General features: G+C 48.7%; 1 protein-coding gene across 4 annotated transcripts in view; it reads left to right on the plus strand.

The window, feature by feature from the left end:
• The first annotated feature begins 329 nt into the window (after nucleotides 1-329).
• The window catches only part of LOC122392542 (NAD(+) hydrolase sarm1-like), a 60,524-nt gene continuing 40,854 nt past the window's right edge, over nucleotides 330-19,999 (plus strand). For 2 of the 4 annotated variants that reach the window (XR_006258537.1, XM_043387510.1), the window contains exon 1: nucleotides 330-1,174. Coding sequence is in view for 3 of the 4 variants with exons in the window: in XM_043387510.1 (XP_043243445.1) it covers nucleotides 572-1,174 (603 nt within the window). In the remaining variant the exon portion in view is untranslated. Of the gene's footprint in view, nucleotides 1,175-7,990; nucleotides 8,066-10,920; nucleotides 11,132-19,999 lie in introns of those variants that run through there. The other 2 variants (XM_043387512.1, XM_043387514.1) reach the window with 2 other exon arrangements.

Genomic DNA, 19,999 nt, shown 5'->3' on the forward strand with positions numbered 1-19,999 from the left:
TTAGGCTGCTTGGCGTTAAAGTTTAGTTCCGTCTATGTTTTAAATCATTATTGTGCGATTGTGTGTTGTGTTTTGGTCCATGAGGTATGGCGCCCGGGGCGCTGGTGTTCGGCTAAGCCGTCCCGTCCCGTTCACGCCTTACGAGCTGTCTTGGTATAACGACTGGTTCAGGACCCACCGCTCAAAGCTGAACCGACGTCCCGAGCCGTGGCAGGTTATACGCAGTACTGTCACATCAAGCAGGTGTTGCAGGCGTTGTATGGTGATAGCTGATAGTGAGGTGATAGCAGTCACGTCACTCACCGGGTTTTTATCTGTTTCAGGTCACCGGCCGTCATCGCCATCAGATACTCCACCTTTGACCCCATCGGAGACCCCACCTGATACTCTGCCTGAGACCCCTCCTGAAACCCCGCCTGAGACTCCGGAGACTCTTCGAGAGTCGCCTGAGGCACCTCAGGAGACTACCGAGACCGCGGTGCCCCCGATCACACGCCGAGACTCGGGCTTCGCGCCCGACTCCGCCGCCACGACGCGTCCCAACTCGGCCGGCGGAGCCGCCGTAGCCACGATGCCGACCAAAGAGAAGAAGAAAGACGAGAGCAAGCGCCGCCTGCGCGGCCTGCAGCTGTTCAGGCGCTCCAAGAGCAAGCCGGCGCCGGTGCTTACGCCGCCGCCGCTCACCGCCATGCCGGCACGTTCGGTGTCTGTATCGGCGTCTGGCGAGCCACCACTGCCAGAGTTTTTCTCAGAGGTGGCTGCGCTGCGCCACTCAGCTGACGACCTATCCTCCATCGCTGGTGACCGCGAATCCTCACCCTCGGGCCGTGACCTGGCCCTGTCACCGGTCTCCATGTCACTCCACTCGCTCTCCGACCCTGCCCCACTCCAAACCCGACTGACGCCCTGGGATACACCCTCCCTGGACCCACACATGACCTCAGTGACCTCCGACCCGCGCGGCGCGGTGACCAGTTCACCAACCAACGGCGACTCTCGGCGCACCACCGAGACTCTCCGTCAGCGCGAGGAGCGAGAGCAAGTGGTGAGAGTGAGGAAAGTCACCACGGACATGGATCAGATCTCGGTGCCGGTCAGTCAGGGCGCCGACCCGGAGATGCTCCGCTCCGTCATCATGGAGAAGATGCGAGGAATGGGGAACATCGGCGATCAGGTCAGTCCAAGGGGAAGGGGAAGGGGAAGGGAGCGAGAGAGAGAGAGAGAGAGAGAGAGAGAGAGAGAGAGAGAGAGAGAGAGAGAGAGAGAGAGAGAGAGAGAGAGAGAGAGAGAGACTAGAGAGAGAGAGAGAGAGAGAGAGAGAGAGAGAGAGAGAGAGAGAGAGAGAGAGAGAGAGAGAGGAGAAGGAAGAGTGTGAAAAAGAAGAAGGGAGAAAGGTAACATTCCATCGCTATGCATTTAAAAGCCTTCAATGTGATTGCTTCTTAAAATTCCCCTGCCAATTCATACCATTTACGGTCCATCCTACATTCTGTACTTTGTATGATACACATGTATTTTGAGCGAAATAATTTCAGTCTACAATATTGAGAAAGCATTAACAAATGACCTGAGATATCCACTAAAAACTCCCATGTCTCCCGTGGTGTCGGAGGGGTGTTTATTTTCCTGCGGTTCCGGTCATGTGGCCGAGGCTCTGTCCCACCGGCCACCTGGAGCCATCTCCGACTGTCACCTGTAGAGCATCGTGACTTCGCGGTCGGGCGCCAGCGATTGCGTGGGAAGCTGGCGAGAAAAACGCCAAACCAAATTGGAATTTTCGCCGGCGCCGATTTGGGTTCCGGTTTTCCAGGTGGGTTGGCGGCTCGGCCGTCTTTTTACGCCGCTCGTCTGCCGGTGTAACGGGCTGGCCGGCCGACATTGTTGACCTCATGTTTGCGGCGTTGCGGTGGGGTGTCCTAATGACTGCAGACACAGCCCTGCCGTACGTCAGCGGCTCATCTGGCGGTCACGACCTCGGCATGTTATCGGTCTGTCGACTGATGCCATCTGACGGCGGAGCTGGAGGCGCTGTCCGCAGAGACAAATAACCTCCCACGGCAGAGATGTGCAGCACAGCCGCGCCGACAATAGGCGCCGATCTACGTGACAATGTGTCACATGACGCAATATTTTGTTATTTCATTGTAGCTCTATCAACGTCGGCATGTGGTGGAAAAGAACATGATTTTTCTTTCTCAGCGCTTAGGTCTTAGACACGAAATGCTGCTTCAGTGCCTCACGCTTTTACGGAAAAGAGAAGTTTCACTTTATGTAGGAGACAGGATGCTTCGGAAGCGACTTTTTTCACGTAGATACTTTGTGGCCCTCGCATGCCACCCATGCTAATTGCTATCCTGCATCTATATTTACACACGACTAGCTGGCGGAGTTGTTTCCTCAACCCCATTGAAATAATTTAGAGCAAGGATTTCAGCTCAAGCCAGTGGCGGATCCAGGGGAGGGCAAAATGGGCATTTGCCCTCCCCAAAGCCAAATCGTGTGGGCAAGACTATCTTTTTGCCCCTCCCAAAGCATGTAGCGATGAGCAAATCTAATACGGCGTCGATGCCTATATGGACGAAAAGCAGGGCTTCTGTCCGTGACGGCCATTCCGAAGGAAGGAGCTGACCACTTGCTGCTGATATTTTGGGTCGATATGCTGATATTAGATTGAACCCCCTGAACTGAATGCATGCATAAGCATATGCAGTGTGGCCAATGGCCATGGTGTGGGGTAACACGGGGCAAGATGCCCAGTCGGGTAAGACGCCCACCACCCTATATTCGAAATTACCTAAGCAATCCACAGTTTTGTCATTTGTTGGGAGCCTCATTGCTATGGAGCGTTCCGCGTAAAAAAAAAACGGCGACGTGCCTAGCCGCCATTTTATACCTATTTTTTGCATATATTCTGAAAATGTCAGACCAAGGTCTCTCAAGGTCACGAAGTCACTATAGCTGCACGTCAAGTGACATATATAACCTAAAAAATTCCAATGCTTGCCATAGCTAAACCGAGTGACGGATCGCTTTGAAACTTTCAGCAGTTAATAAGGGTAACAGTACCTATGCACAAAATGTTAGTCACATGATTTTTATATCGATGACCTAGGACTAGGTCATTTTTGCGACCTCTCCACTATAAGTCAATAAGAGAAAATTGAAAGGCACCTTTTTTTGGGCAAACCTCCTGTCCGGTAGCTCAGTTGGTAAAGCAATGGACTCCCGGTAGTGAGAGCCCGGGTTTGAGTCGCTCCGGCCCTCGATATTTGAGACTCCTGACGGGGATGGTCTGAGGTTGGTGGGAGCAGCCGCAGCCAGTCAAAGTCAGGAGTGGGACAGGCCGTGTCTGGCTTTGAAGGGCACGTTAAACATTGGCATTGTTAAACGTTCAACTAAATTCTCCTATCACCCGGAATTACGCGATCGGACGGTAGGGGTCGGGCTCTACGCAACAAGCTCTGCTTAGCGTAGGCTCCGGCTCCCGTCAATCCGCCCTTTCAAACATTCGTGCTAAATTTATAAGAAACGTCACTCTTAACAATACCGAGTTACAACCCAAACAGCACACAGTGAACCGGAAAATAGCACCCGTGACTCCTCCTTATGTCCCTGAGATCATTTCAGGTCACGAAAGATGTGCAATAGTTTGCAGCAATTCGCTAATAACTTCTGCTGGAGGCATTCTAGAGCAAAAGAAACACCTTAGATGTGTTCAGCTTTACGATACGGATTGACTGATATGCAACACGACCTTTTCCATGGTCATGACTTGACCAAATGTCAAAGTTGTAAGTTCACTTTTTAAGATCAAATTATAACTCATTCGACGCGTCTTCGCGAGAGGAACACGATGCCGGTAAAAGTAAGATCGCACAAGGTTTGATTCAAAAGTTATCGCAGAAAATCCGTTCCCGTAAAAATAGTATATACGAGATGATAAAGGCCCGATCAGGCCTTTATGATTATGGCAGTTTCCCCTGGAGGCTAAACCGTTGATCTTACTATCGTCAATCTGAGCGAATTATCCAGAAAGAGCAGTAACAGTGCTATCAAATTAGCTTTTCCGGGGCGCTCAGCTCTATTCGTTTCCGAGTTATGCGCCAGTTCTTCAAAAATTGTCGAAACTGGACCTAAATATGATCGGGATTTGGCCTTTGATGGGCTCTGGTGATCTGACATCTGACCTGACCTTAAAAGTGACTGGGGTAATTTGGTCATTATGTTTGACACTCTTTCAAACGCCGCATACCGCGTGTTGCTACACTTAAGTGGTCCAGGTAAGTGGAGTGCCGTGGATCAGCCGCCGTGGTAGGCATCCACGGCATCTGCATCCACGGCATTGGTAAGATTGGGCCCAGGAGCCGAGTTAGAAAGGATATGGGTGTTCGTTCAAACATCCCCCAGGGGCGTGAAAATCCAGGAGCCCCAGCGCGGCTGGCACGGGTTAACATAAGACATTTTACACCATCTTACGGTAAGATAGTGTAACTGGCGTTGTTAAGTAACTTGGTCACTGGCGCGGTGGTGGGTCAGGGTCGCCGATGGTCGGCTAAACTTTTGCCCTCCCCAAACGGATCAGCTGGATCCGCCCCTGGCTCAAGCTGTTATTTATTGTCATATTAAATGCCGTTATCTAATGGGATTTAATACACAAAACTTTCAAAAAGTAAATATATGATAATTATACCTATAGTGATTAACAATCATTGGATAAACCTTTGTCAAGAAAAGTCATTTACGAGACCTAACTGAAAACTGACTGAGAAAATGTTATCGTTTATTTAAAACATTGTTCCCACGAAGCTGGCACTGTTGTCAATTGATACTGAGCCAGATGTATTACATGTGTTCTTGCCCAGAAGCGAGCAATGGATCGTGCAATATTTCTGCTTGGGTACTATGTGGTATTGCAAATTGTGAATGTATGCGAGTTGAAAATACAGGGATTGATTGAAAACCACAATGAACGGTACTGGTAGTGTCAACACATCACAGCTACTAATTACTTTTGGCGCGATACCGTCATATGCGTTGAGCGGTAAAAATGAAAATGATAATGACCACGAAGCAACGAAGGCTAAGGTACTTAGCTTCACTACTTAAAAATCACTTAAATGTCATTGCCAGACAAACCACGTTTCAGGGTTTCTTTTTTCACTGAACAGCCTTTCACTTGTATCAAGTGAGAGGAGTTAAAAACATATCGTAGCGATGAAATCATCACAAATTATTTTGACATCCTTCAAGCACACTTAAGTCTTTATACTTCTTTATATTTCTAAGTCTACAGTCTTTTGTATTTCACCCAGTTGTGATGGAACGATTTCCCACCCGATAAGACTAGCAGCTTGACTGCATGGTCTACCTCTTACAATGCGATAGGGGTCATACCCACGCGAATTCGTGCTGGTCTACAGGGTGTTTCACTAAAAGTGTCAAAAAGTAAAAGGCCCTTATGCACATAATAACAATGTTTTCTATGGACATTTGCACATCATTCCATCCGCGATTGTTGGACATTTGAATATATAAAAAATGATATCACCGTCACTCAAACCTATTCCACATATCCGCCGCTTCTTTTGATGCACCGTTTCGGCACGTGTCCGGAGGTGCCTCACAGCCCGTTTTCATCTTCAGCGTCCAGACTGTCGGCAAAGCCTTGCATTGTGCTCTTCAGCTCCAAAAGTGATGCGACTTAAGTCTTCCTCAGCTCTGCGAGAGCTACTGACCAAAACCAGAAGGCTAGCGGTGACAGATCGGGGCCTCGCGCTGGCCAGGGGCGGGCGGTGAGGCAGCTGATTATTCGGCCCGCGGGAACGGAACTTCTGGTCCAGCCAGTTCTTTGTGGCTACAGCCGTTACAGTGGTTGTTTCTGATAAATTGGGGGCTTGGCTATTTCTGATGTTGAAATAAGCTTCTTGTTATCTTAAAAGGCCCTAGAAAAAGACCCTGACCTTTTCAACGATTTCCGCCGAGAGGTGGGGGCGACCTGCCTTTTTTTTTTTTGACTGGAACCGGCATCAAAGGAACCCTTTTAAACCTCTCAAGAAGCCCTTTGAAACTTTTATAATCTGGGTCGTAGCGAGGTGAGAGAGTGAAACGTTTCCTGAAAAGTCGGCGTACGGTTTCAATGTTTCTGATAGCACCAAATGTAAGTGTAATCCACCGCTCCCGTTGCGGTGTAAATAACCTGTTCTTGTTCTGTATAAGGAAAAAAAACGACTAGTAACTTTGGCCTCCTGCCCTCGCTCCGTATGAATGTAAAATATATCTTAAGTGGCCAAAGCATAAATGTCCAAAAATTTGCAACAAAGCCACGTGCGCAACCACGTGCTTTGCGTATTTTATATATCTTTAATAAGCATTTTCTTTTTGACACTTTTAGTGAAACACCCTGTAGGTACAGTGTATTACATTCATGGGTACCATATTCCCTCTAGCCCCGACCCTGAATCATATTGCCGCTGGAAAGTTGTTACCCATCTTTTTTTTTCTTTTGTTGCTTAGATCCAACAAACCGTTTTTGTTTTGCTATCATTTTGCTATTGAGTTGCATGGTTTCATTTTTTTTCCGTGGCATATCAGTTTTTTTTTTTGTTAATGAGCTATGTTCAAATTATATGGAGATTGGGAATTGATTATCTTTGTCTTGCCGGTCCCGTAGCTCAGTTGGTTAGAGCGTTGGACTCCGCGTGGTGAGAGCACGCGTTCCCGGTTATAACAGTCCGGGTTCGAAGCGCGACGGGCGCTCGACATTTGTGGGCCTCCTGACAGGTATGGTTGCGGTTGGTGGCAGGCCGTAGCCAGGCGAAGTCAGCGAGGGGACCGGCCGTGCGCAGCTTTGTGCGCACGGCGGAGGGTAGAGGGCAGGGTCATCGCAACAAGCTTTGCTTAGCGGTGGCTCTGTCCTTGTGAATCCTTCCCATCAAAAGGTTCGGACATAATTTATAAAAAAAAACTTAATTTGACTTCTACATGCTATAAGGTTATAAGGTTATATTATAAGGTTATGCTATAAGGTTATGCTCTAAGGTTATAGGTTATTTGTAGGTATCTGAGTTTGTGTGTGTAAGTTAGCAGTACTGGGAATATAAGGCATTATGAAGCACCGACAGTGTGCTGGGGTTAGGGCCTGAACCACTTTGTTGCATAGACATCGGTGGCAATTTGCTCTTCGCCCGTTCCTCTCAGCCATCTTCATTATACGGTCAACCCACACTCCGTCTCGGATTTCATCGCGACTGCATCCATCCTATTTCTCATTACACCAGGATACCTATACATCAGGTCATCAATCAGGGCATTCTGTCTTCGGACAACTGACCCCATCATTCACTTTCCACCTGACCCGTGCGCTGGACAGCACTCACTCAATAGACTGTCGGTCACTGTCACTGCATTGTATCATTGTTTCGGCTCAGCAGTCAGCGCTGACTTCCGTCGTCCAGCGCCTAATCTGACACAGTCAGCACCTGATCTACATATAACAGTCAGCACCCGGTCAGCGACTTATCTGGGGCGCTCAGCGCCTGATCTGAACGGCTCTGGGCGACGGCAAGCCCTCGGGACCCGTCATCCGCCAGTTGACGTCTGCCTGCCACTGGAAGAGCGGCTCGGCATTGGCTATTGGACATCGAAAGACCTTTGTCTTCTGGTGATGGAGTGGTGTTGAAGAATGGTGGAGGAAGAGGCACAGGTTATGACGAGTGGCATGAGTTGGTGCTAGTTGTATTGAGTGGTAGTGATTCTGGTGTCGAAAGCTGGTGTGCTGTGTCGTTGAGGTGACGGGTCTGTCACGTAAAAGCGTTTCTGGATGATGGTAAATATCACTGAAGGAGTGACGGTGATGGAAGAGACACGGAAGACGGTGATAGAAGGGACCCTGAAAGTGACACTGGAAAGAGGACTGATGGTGCTTCTGATAGCGTGCTGGCTTGGTGAAGAGACGTTGCTTTTTTATTTTGCTGCCAACATTCGACAGACATTGAGCCAAAGAATCATGCCTTCTCTCCATTTCTTCTTCGTGCGTCATAGCGACACCATTATTCAATTAAGCACCGTAAGTACTAAAACCCTCCGCTGGGAAATGTCCAAAGACTCCTGCAGTAATGTTTTCTGCCGGAATTTAGCGTGGGCGTCTGTCTCGCGACGAGCCTGATAAGATTGTCGTGTCTTTGAAACAATAGGGGACACGTGCATGGGAAGTTTTATTGCGGTGACTAATTTGTTTGTGTGGGCGTTCAATTTTAGGGCATCATGTTCATGAAGAGAGCTGCGGTAGCTTTGAACCAATATGGTTTCATGCACGTGGGCGTTTAAGGGTTTTTGCTTGTTTTGAGGCTTATTTGCTGGCGTGGATGAGAGGTATTTCGTGTGGTTCTTCATTGTGGATCGTTGCTATCAAGATCGGATTTGGTGCAACTTGCAGTACAGTAGCACATTCCACTATATCTGAGCTGATGTTTGATGACATAGGCGCTGTAGACATGACTGGAATATCGTCTATAAACATTCGCTTGGAACTGGTGAGCAATCATGCACATGCACTGGGGGTGTTTGGAAAAACTGTTTACTTGCTCTTTCCTTCGAAATTAATGTCCGTATCTGCAAAACTGACAACAGTCTAAGGACGAAGGAAACTGATATAGGCATGATAGTGATAGAGTTTTGTTGTCGATCAGTCCAGCTAAAAAAGGACATAAATAATGAAATAATGACACGAAGAGTAATCAACAACATACCAACATCTCAACATATATCTCTTTTCTTTTGTAACCATAAGGTGTTGACAAATTTGTAGACCTGCCTTGCATTAACCTCAATTCATCTATGTAGCTTAAAGACCAACATGTGGCGTGCTGAGGAACGGACATCCCTGACGCCATGTCAACGCCAGCTGAGGAAACACTGCACCCGTGCCAAAAACCACGTGCCACGTGCGCCCTCCTCCCTTCCACGGGCCTTCTCCTGAACCGGCGGAGACGTGCGCCAAAATAACCACGCCAGAGTACGCAGAACTGCCGCGAAGAGGCGCATTTCCCCTCCTCTGCCACCCTGGAACTGAGGTGACCTGACGCTCTGAGTCAGCGATGAGATGTTTATGACGATTTCTCGAGATCCGGTGAAGGAAAGTCATTTATCTTCCCACCGGCTGCGTGTTGTTTTTATCATGCCTTTTGACATCAAATGGTAGTTTGATGTTTCTTGGCCTGTAACGATATTTTGATAGCCATCTCGTCTTCATTAACTGCCACTGGGGATAATTTATTGCGCAGTGTCCGAACTCCTATATATTTCGAAGCATATTATGCCTACCTACTTCTGGTTCGTTTGCCACTTCCACGTCACAATCAACGATGAGTACCCTTGGATGCTACAGATTCATACTGGCTTCACCGTTTCATATCGGTCCGGAACTGCATATTTCGCGCCACATATGATTTACTTGTGTCCACTGACTGACACCATTCGATGTAAAGTTCGATCGATTCACTGTCCAGTGCCCAAGCTACATCAACCACCACCAGCTGAATGAATTGCCGCGAGGCCACCCTATTCGCATCGCGTCACGCACTCGCCACACAGTACCAGACATCTCCCGCCCGTTCCGCGAGACATTCCTGTGTGCTGTGCACTATGTGGTGCACTGTGCAGCGCCATGCCCGGGCATCGACCCCGGATACCCCGGTAGGTGCCCGAGTCCGCCCACGCAGAGCAGCGACCGGCCCCTGTGCCTCCGGCTCTCACAGAGGTCTGCCGTGACGTCATGTGAGGTAACGTGACGTCATCTGAGGTCACAGGCCACAGGGTGGGGCTAAATGAAGCACGGCACTCGTCCAAACTGACGAACTGCGGTTAACGAATGGTTGCCGTGTGGTTGCGGTGTGGTTAGCGTGCCATTCCTGTGTGGTTACCATGTGGTTACCGGATGGTTACCGGGCGATCCGCGGCCATCAGATCTGATTCGTTCATCCGGCAGCTCACTCGGTGGTCTAACTATGTGGCGTATGTGCCGTGCAGCGGGCCGTGCATGGCACCGTGCACGCCCCCCCCCCTGTGCACGCCCCCCCCCCCTCCGGGAGTCTGTCTGATGGACAGGTGTCTGCCACTGACATCAGCAGACCGTGACGCCACTGATGTGATGGATCCGCATCATGAAACATAACCGAGTGATGTGAGGGCGAGGCATATAACGACACGTTGAGTGCCGCCTGTCCCATGGCACTTCTACGACATTCCAGATCACTGTATCTACTCAATCGACTTCAGTCACTAAGCAATGCCGCAGAAAATAAGCAACGCGCCACAACCTTCCAGTCTCAAAGGGTTGACGCATTGAATACTGCTCTTAAAAGGAGCACAGTCGCTTCATCATCTCTTGTTATGGCCTAACAGTGGCGTAGCCGTCAGATGCGGGGGCGGGGGCGGGGGCGGGGGCGGCAGGTGAGAGGCCCGTGCCGCCCGCCGTTGACGGCCGACAGAGCTCGGCAGGCATTTCCGGCCCGGCCCGGGTCGCATTCCGACTCGAACAAAAACGGCGCACGGCCGCGCCGCCGTTGTCACCGTCCCGGGCCTGTCAGAGTCCAGCGCCGCGCCGCCGCGGCCGGCCCAGTCGCGGTGCGTCGGTCTCGACTCAACCTTGTGGGGACATTTGGCCTGTCGTCGTGCCGCGTAGTGTCGCGTCGGCGTGCGTCGAGGCCAGGTGTGCTTCGTGCTGTGCCGTGTCGTGCAGTTCGCAGTGTCGGACCGTGCTAAACTGAAACTGTGTTAAAGCCACCAGTGGTCGGTGGGTGGTGTTGTTGAGGTGTTCGGCGCACACCGGAAAGGGCCCAGTTCCGGTCAGCTCGTGTTCCGAGTTCTCCAGCGCATGATGCATCCGGCATTGTGACTCCGAGAACTGAGTCGCCGAGTTGAGTCAAAGGGTGGAGTACCGAAGGTGTGGGAGGCATAGTGAGGCTGATGAGTGTGCCGTGGATGGGTGGCTGATCTGACGCAGAGAACGACAGAGCGAAACAAGAGCGCTGAGTGTGAGAAGTGTGCCGTTTTCTGTCAGCAGCGAGCAACTTCGTCTGTCATGTCAAGAACGGTTCGACCTCTCGATCGGACAAGAAGGAAACATTTGGCGGTGAGTCCATCATCCTGCCGTTGAGCTTTTTGTCGATAACTCTTCAATACGTCGTAATTGTTTAATAGGTATATATCTAGTTGCTCCCTCCACTCAGTGGTTAGATTTTCATCTGAAGGGGTTCTCTTCTTTCCTCAGGTTTTGTATCAGCTAATTTGTCAGTAAAATTAGAACTAGATCATTTGTTCCGATATGATTGGAAAAATCATATGCAAGCTTTTATATTTTCACCTTTGTATTCTTATAGACCACACATTATACAACTAAGTGGTCTAGGTAACCACGTGCTCTCATCTGAAAACTCGTGGTTAAGGTTATTTTCGGTGGTATGCTGAGAATTCGAGTGTCGGAGTAATGCGCCCATTAGGCCCAGTTAAACAACGCAATGGCTCCTCTGATCTTCTGGTACCATTTATTTATTTAATACATTTGCGTTTTGGTCGCTGAGTGTCGCTCTCTGCTCACCCCCCAACAACGCCGGTAGTTAGAATAACATTTGCATTCATCATTTAGCCAACATTCTCATAGTTGATCTCTGAGTGGATAGATATGAACTCAAGCAAATGTTTCACATGTCTCAACATCTACAAAACCAGTTGTTCACCGCTGCCTGAACGCCTCGCATATATTCGAAGGCTGCAACATTCCTATTCGTTCAGACGCATCGTTCATTCGGATTTAAATTCAACAAATTTCCGTCCCTCGGCCTCGGTCCGTTTTCACTTCACTCCGCTGCTCTATCTCTCTCCCTTTATCTCTCTCCCTCTCTCTCCTCTCTCTCTCTCTCCCTCTCTCTCTCCTCGCTCTCGCTCTCTCTCTCTCTCCCTCTCTCTCTCTCTCTCTCTCTCTCTCTCTCTCTCTCTCTGTCTCTCTCTCTCTGTCTCTCTCTCGCTCGCCCGCCTTCCCCATTTCTCTAATGGTAGTATCTACCAAATTCCACTCACTTTATCTTTGCTAAAAATTAGTGCTGCTGGTTCAAGGCATCACAACTCTCCACTTACTTATCTAGACACTCAAGAGGAAGCCTTACTCGGCGGCCATTCAGACAAGCCTCGCCTTGGGCACCTGGGCTGTCCCCAAAGCCACCGGTCAGTCGTGTCAGGTAGTGCACCCGGCTCCTGCATGGTCGATGGATCGGGATGTTATAAATGTGCAAACCACTCTCCGGTGACGGGGGGGGGGGGGGCGTGACGGCTCACTTGCTTTGTGTTGTCCGAGGCAGGATTTGTGTCTGGGATGTTTGGGGATATTGGGGGGGGGGGGGGCTGAGGGAGAGGATCTAAAGGAGAGTTCAGGGAGTTTGGCTTTGGGGTCCAAATGGAGAGTGTTGGAACAGTACGGCACTGCCGGGGACAACTGGTTGCACGGGTTTTGAACGGAGATGTTGGGGACGTTGGGGGTTATTTGGTACGCTAAGGGGTGATTGAGGACGATTGCCATCTACATGCCCTCTCCCTCTCCCGCCCCTCCTCTCGCTCCTCCCGGAGAGCTAACCATGCCTAATGTTTGGTTTGTTGATGCTCAAAGTTGGTAGTAATTGCCTAATTGGATGTTTGTTTTCACTTTGAATTGTTGAAACACTACGAATTTGGCCAGGCCATAAAACATGTTTAATTGGTGTGCTGATGCTGAAAAGCTGCACAGCGTAAACAAATGATGTCAATTTGGCTGAGGTAGTAAATGCCAGCCAACATGCCTTTATAAGGTTAAGAGGGTTTTGAAATGTTAAAAGGTAGTTTTGTTGGGAACGTTTGCTGACTTTGCGAACACATTTAGAAGATAAATGTTACATATTTTCTTTTCATGTTGATAAAGGCAATCAGAGAGCACATGGCTTGTTAAATGAAAACTGTTAAAGAAGGCTGAATGCTTACGGAAGGGTTACAATTTGTAAATTACCCCTATTGTGTGGTAATCAGAATAATTAGCTATGTTATCTCCGAATTCTAATTGGTCCCCCGCAGACGCGCGCACAGACCCAGTAATTCCAGTGTTGTCCACAAAACTGGACCACCATCTAATTAATCTTATTTAATTAAATGGAGCACGCTTCACCGTATGCCTATGAATACAAAGCACTGACTCAACTCCAGCTGGTCCTGGTAGGGGTCCAGCCGGGCCGCCAATGTCGACATCGGTGATCGGTGCTGGCGACGCCCTCTGCTCGCCTTCTATAAGTCGTTAGTCACTGCGGTATGACTCATTTTCTGCGTATTTCCTGTCTACTGGGTGCCTGCCTAAGGCCAGCTTTCTTGGACGCTTCCTTATAAGGAAGACCAGAAGTCGGCCCGCGACCAAGGAGCGAAACAATTTGTTGTGATTCACCAGCCTCCACTGATGCTGTTTTAATTATCTTTCTGATGGACGACTGCTGTTGGATGACCTCGGGCATTCCTACATATTCAATCGATGTGTACACACTTCACGTTACTGTATGTAATGGGTATTTGTCAACTACCGGGCGAAGCTACCGATGCACTTTTCGTTGTCAACGACGCATTGACAGTTTTGTTGCTGGCAAGCCAATAAAGTCACTTTTCCTTGTCCAAACAAGCTATGTGGCCTCACCACGACACACCCATCCTTGAAGGACTTTGTAAATAAACGGTATAGTTCACAGCAGAAATTTGTCGGGAATATACCCACACAAACCCACCGATAGCATTTGTAGAAACAATAGTGACCCTTAACATAGATCTGATCGAATTCTTTACGGCTGTTGATTTCCTCAAATGCCCATTTTTAATAGGTGACCGACTGCATTTTCCATGCAGTATGCAAGGTATTTTCCTATTGCGATTTTTGCGATTCCCAGGTTTCAAACTAGACTCTTCCCAATCAGAGCCCTTAGATACATCGGAAAATATATACGCGATGAGGTGCGGTGCCCTATATGTAACGTAACTATTTAACTATTGCTATCAAATCAAGTAGTTGGCTACTTCACAACAAATAGCATATGACCTTTTGTCACAGGACTATGTTATGTACGTGTTGGTGTTTTGCATTAATTAAATTCGTCATGAAAAGTTCACATTTATTACGACCATGATCATAATCCAAGTAATTGTATAAATGGTATCAATAAATACTGTTTTACGTTTAACCCGCGCCCCGTTGGGCTCTGCTGAGCAACGCGCCCGGTTGGGGGGGGGGCCATTTTGGCCCCCCCCCCCCTAAGATCTCGAGAACCACGCAACATAGCGACAAGCGGTAAACGGCGTTGGATAGCCCCAACGGGGAACTACCTTGTGACCCAATTTTATTGACCTAGGTCAAACCGATGACGTCACAGGTCAGGTCAAAGGTCCAATTTTCACCGTTTACAGGCACTTCAAGAAATGCGTTGTAAAATCGAGTAAAATGCATTTCATTGAAAATCATCGATGGGGAAATGTTCTTCAAACACATATTTTGCTATTTGAGGTCACTGATACCAGGTCAGGTCACAGAGGTCAGGTCACGGGGGGGTCACAATATGAAAGTGTCGTGTGATACATGTTTTATGGTCCATTTTACATGACAAATGCGATTATATGGGTCAGGCAGCCTTTGGGGCCAACTTAGATCACGTTTTGGTCAAGGTCAGGTCAAGGTCAGGTCAAGGTCAGGTCAAATTAGGTCAAATTTCAAAGTTAATATTTTTGCATAAAATGGGTATCGAATCGATGCAGCTCGTCACGGGGAGTTCAATGGTGGTCTTTGTTTTGCCGTACGTGGTCTAGAATTGCTAAAAATTGAGTTCAAAAATTTGACGTCATCATTTTTGAACAGTTTTTTTCGCTATAACTTGGCCAAAAAACGAGATATCGATCTGAAATTTGGTATGTATATAGAAGAGCGCTGGGACTATCACATATATTCCGTTTTTTTTTCGAAAGTCGGAAAAATTTTGGATTTTTTCAAAGTTTTTCTAAAAAAATCAATTTTTTGAATTTTTTTTGGTCAAAAACCAAAAATTTTGTAAATCCGAGATAGCAGTTTTGTAGCGCCGCTTTTTGTCTACTAGACCATATAAAGAACTTTGAAATTGCTTGATAACTGTAGATTTGGTGAGCGTTTCAAGATTGCATGTTTTTTGCTCATTTTTGCTCGAACATGACCTCAGTTTGACCTCAATAACTCCTGACCTAAGGTGACCTAAGACTTGAAATTTGGTGTGAAGGTGTCAAATTGATGCCCGGGAAGGTACTGAAAATTTGGCGGCGCTGCGCGCCGCCGTTTTCTTGCTATTCAGGAAAAACCACAGGGGGGGCCAAAATGGCCCCCCCCCCCAACGGGGCGAGGGTTAAATGTTATCATGCACTGTACAGTGTAGGAGGCATTGAACTCAGCTTTAATGCCCCGAATGTTGATGTGCAGCGTATTTCCATCACAGACCGTCCCTTATGTAACACCATTGTGGTCCCGTCCGGAAGCATTATATGCGCCGTAGAACGTCCCTACTCGCCTATGCCGGTCACCCCTGTCGTAGATAATCTCATTACATAATGCTGGAATACTGGACATTTGTCGTCCAAGCGTCGCTGCTTGATAGAATGGAACGGCGCTTCATCAAATTGCACATATGCATGCATCCATGGAATGAAGTAACTTTTTGGTGTCATTAGTCAACAAACCAAAAGGGACTTTTGCTTTGTTTGATGCAAACATTAAGCGTTGGTAAATTCTACATTACTTTTTGTGCTCTAAGCCGGCCATACCTTAGGAGCGCTATGCGTCGCATCAAAACGACATATATGGCCGCGGTGCTGTACTGGACGTGTAAGTAGGCATCCGATAGTGGTTTTTACCTGCTCTGAGTGCATATAACTGAGTGTGCCCTTGTCAGGAGGAAAACGGCGACGGTGTATCTGGAGTAGAGAGTGTGCAATAGGTCTTGACTCTTGAAAAGACCGTTACTTGCATGTAAAATTCGCTTACTGAGATGCTTGAAAACTGCCCCATTGATAGCCTAAACAGGCTTACTTGCTTTTGAAGTTCTCGGTGGTACTCGGGGAGGGTCATATTTCGCTTTTGGCGTAATGCATTTTGCTCGCACTTTTATGCACAATTGTACATACAAAAGAATTTGTACTAGATCTCGCATGCTGCTTGCCGCTGTCTATATGGGCTTCCATCCCAAACATGGTTACCGAATCAGTCCACACGGGCGTAGCCTCGTCGGCCGCTAAGCTAGACGTTTTAAGCAGTCAGTGCTCTGTGCTACTTGGGTGGTCCCTGTGTATCTTCTATCTCTATAACTGTGCCTTCCGGGTGGCTCCTATGATCACATGCAAATTGCGATTTAATGAAAAGGTTAAGGATTCCTATGCAAAAAATTGTCCAAAAATTTACCATTCAGTGAGTGCCACCAAACGAATGACTGTCTGTTCAAATTTGTTGATGGAAAGGCATGAGGATATGGCCCATAAACCTTGCATGGTTCTCCTTTGCTTCAATGCGGTAGTTAAGTATGTAGTTTGTCAAGTATGTCCATTTGTCAGGACAAATGGCTGTCAGAAGAGCATGATAGAGCAGTAGGCTGGCTGGTCCTGGCTCTCTACCTCTCTCTCTCTCTCTCTCTCTCTCTCTCTCTCTCTCTCTCTCTCTCTCTCTCTCTCTCTCTCTCTCTCTCTCTCTCTCTCTCTCTCTTCCTTCCTTCCTTTCTTTCTTTCTTTCTTTCTTTCTTTCATTCATTCATTCATTCATTCATTCATTCATTCATTCATTCATTCATTCTTTCTTTCTCTCCTTCTCTCTTTCTCATTAACTCGCCCACCCTCTCATCACGATATCATGGACATATGTCTATGACACTCTTCACTGCCCCTGTGGAAAATGAACAGCGATACGCGCTCTACAACATACATTTTGGAGCATTATCCCATTATCTGGATGCTCGCGTGCACTGCTATTGTCTGTACTTTTGTCGGTGTCGTTTTCTGTCGGGGCAATTACACACATGAAATAAGCCAATCGTCTGAATCTAACTGATGCGCCGTTCGATCGGCCCAAGTTTCGTGCCGCCAGCTAACGGAACGGTCGCCTGCGATCCAGTCACTGCGACTGATACCGACAGCTCGCGGTAGAGCTTGGTGACGTGTGATTTGACGGACGAACACCTCAAGAAGATGGAGGTGACAAGGCGAGAATGTCGCGCGCTTGCTGATGCATGTGTTTACGAATGACTTGCGACGTGGCGAGTCTATGGTGTCTAGATAATTGAACATAGAAGCACTGGGTGTGTACATATATTGTATAGCATGGGTAGAAAACACTACGCATGGAAAGCTCAGACACGGACTGAACTGGGCGGAGTCGCGCTCTAAAGCGGCTCTCCGTGCGTGCAATCACGCGTCAGAGGTGCGTGAATCAATCGGACGCGCCGCCCGTCCGGCGGCCGTTTGATTTACGAACGTCTCCATCATCTATCACGGCCGGCATCACTCGCTGTCAGACCGGGTGTTTGTCGCTCTGTCAGACGATTTGTCTCCACCGCGCCGAGTGAGAAGGGCTGACGTGTGCCGAGTGGACGGGCTCGACCCTGAATCACAGCGGCCTGTGCGCAGCAGGATCCAGCCATTTAGCACGCGCGGCGCCGATTGGATGCGGCTAGCGCCAGCCGCCCACGTATCTCTGATTCAGACGCTGCGCGGCGCACAACAGCGAGGCTTTGGTGACCTGTTCGCTCACTTTTATAACTGGGGTGACCTGCTTCCATATATGTTCATATTCTCACAACGCACTTGATGTGGAATGGAAAATATGACGCATTAACATTGATCATCGCTTGCCGCATGCACGGTAGCATATGTAAGCTGGGCCACCGTCGTTTAATAACAACAGATAACCCAGTATCTTTGATCGTGAGTGTCCGTTTATTGATGTAAGAGCTATGTCAGCGATGGTCATTGCGGTTCAATCAGTGCGCGGCACGTCTGGATACCCGCAGTTGGTGTCAGTCTGACACCGACTTCCAGACACGTTCCTCAGACACCAGTATGGGGTGTAACTCTGGCAGCGTGACGGCGTCGAACATTCATTGAAGCGTGCTGATCGATTGTCGAATATGTGTCGTTTCGTTACTCGTTACTGATGTGAGGTGGATCAGAGCAGGAATTTAATGCTCGTGACAACTTTGTTATAGACAACAGTAAGTATATGCAGATCTCAGAATGGCCTTTGTCTGCCACTAAGAACGTTCTACCCCAGACAACTTCCTATGCATAATCTTAATTAAAGGTGCACTCAAGAGCTAATCAAAACATTTTTTAAAGCTATCTCATTAGCATTTCATATTCTCCCTTGACGTCTTATCTTGGGAAGTACCCTGGCCACATATAACAGAAGCGGAAACGCCCACTGACTCTGCATCCCATATGTAGAGCCCAAATGACCGGCGGTTGCAGACTTATTTGCATTGATAAATAAGAGCCAGTCGATAAAGCCGCCATGGCTACTGAGTGCCGCGGGCGTGGGCGTCCCAACTACAAAGACGACGCGGCACCGGGTGTTTCATTTCTCTCTCGAACGCCAGCCGACGCCCATCGTCAGCCCCTTCCCTCGCTGAGGCCGGCCGCTGCCGCAACGCCGGTTGCAGTGGAGGCTTACCCACCGCCGCGCCAAGACTCCTTGCGTCCTCTTACGAAGGGAGTTCGACTATCCCTGTGTAATGTGTATACCCCTCGTTCCTATGTCGGTATTGGAGGAATTTGTTTATTTTAGTGTGCTTGTTTATTTAGTCTGCAACATGGTGCTCCCGTAACCATCACCCTAACCTGCCCTTTTCCTCGCCTGGCTAGTCTATAGCTCTATGCAGTCCCAGCCTTCGTTTCTCCAGTCCCTATATCCTCCAGAGGGGCGCTCTGTCCTGTCCAGCACCCATGTCCGCCATGTGACGACGCAGTATTTCTCCAGCTCTGCTGCGCCAGTGTTTACCCAACGCACGGTCTGTTTGCCATAATGAATGGTGTCCAGATAGCTCTGCTCTCACGCGCTGCGCGCACCCCCCGGAACTGACACGAGCTCGACGGCTGTTTCGACTTGGTGATACTGCGCCTGGAACGGCTGTCCTTCCTCCCCTCCCTCTCCCCCCGCCCCCCTCTCTGCGTCTGTGGAGTACTGATTAGCTGCAGAGCTCTGTCAGCGGAGAAGTTACAGTCTGGTATGCGCATGTCGCCGCCTGGACGGCTGGTGTGGGCTGCAGACCCAAAGCGGCACGGACTGGCGGTCGGGGGTGGTTTTAGTCGGCTGATGGGCGTGCGTTTGTTTAGTCTGCTTGTGCGTTAGGTTTCCTATGTGGTGGGTGTTTAACGAGGTCGTCGCCCCATGTAATTACCGTCTCATATCTGTAACTAATCCAACATGGCGGTATGATGCTCTTTTCTTTTCAGCTGTTGTTGTTATGCATTTCCCATTGAAACCCTCTAATAAATTTCCACTGGTTTGTCACCTTCACAGATCGTAGTTATTATTATACATATGCAACCAGTTTCCAAGGAAAGGGTAGAATGAAGACCGTGATTGACCTTTCCATGATCTGACAGCTCAATCAGCCTGGGCTGACGTATGTGGTCTGTCTCTGGTAGCGGGCTCCTATGTTCCGTTTGATTACTAGCCATGTCATTCCCGAGATGGTTCGGCTGTTTGACCATGTTTGGTATTTTCGATAAGGCGGCGGTGTTAGCCGTGCTGCCTGGAGACAGACGGCCGACCAGCGCCTCTTCCCTGCCCCTTCCCCCGATCCCAGTCCACCGCCCACGCATCATTTTGGTGCTCCGGGCCCACAGTGTTACTTTGGGAAAACATTGATGCGATATCCAATCCATTCCGGAGGAAAATAACGGTTGTGTTACGGATGACGATCAATTCGACTCTGTTTTCATT

This window comes from Amphibalanus amphitrite, unplaced genomic scaffold, assembly GCF_019059575.1.
Source record: "Amphibalanus amphitrite isolate SeventyFive unplaced genomic scaffold, NRLGWU_Aamphi_draft 000490F_arrow, whole genome shotgun sequence".
Lineage (NCBI taxonomy): Eukaryota > Metazoa > Arthropoda > Thecostraca > Balanomorpha > Balanidae > Amphibalanus > Amphibalanus amphitrite.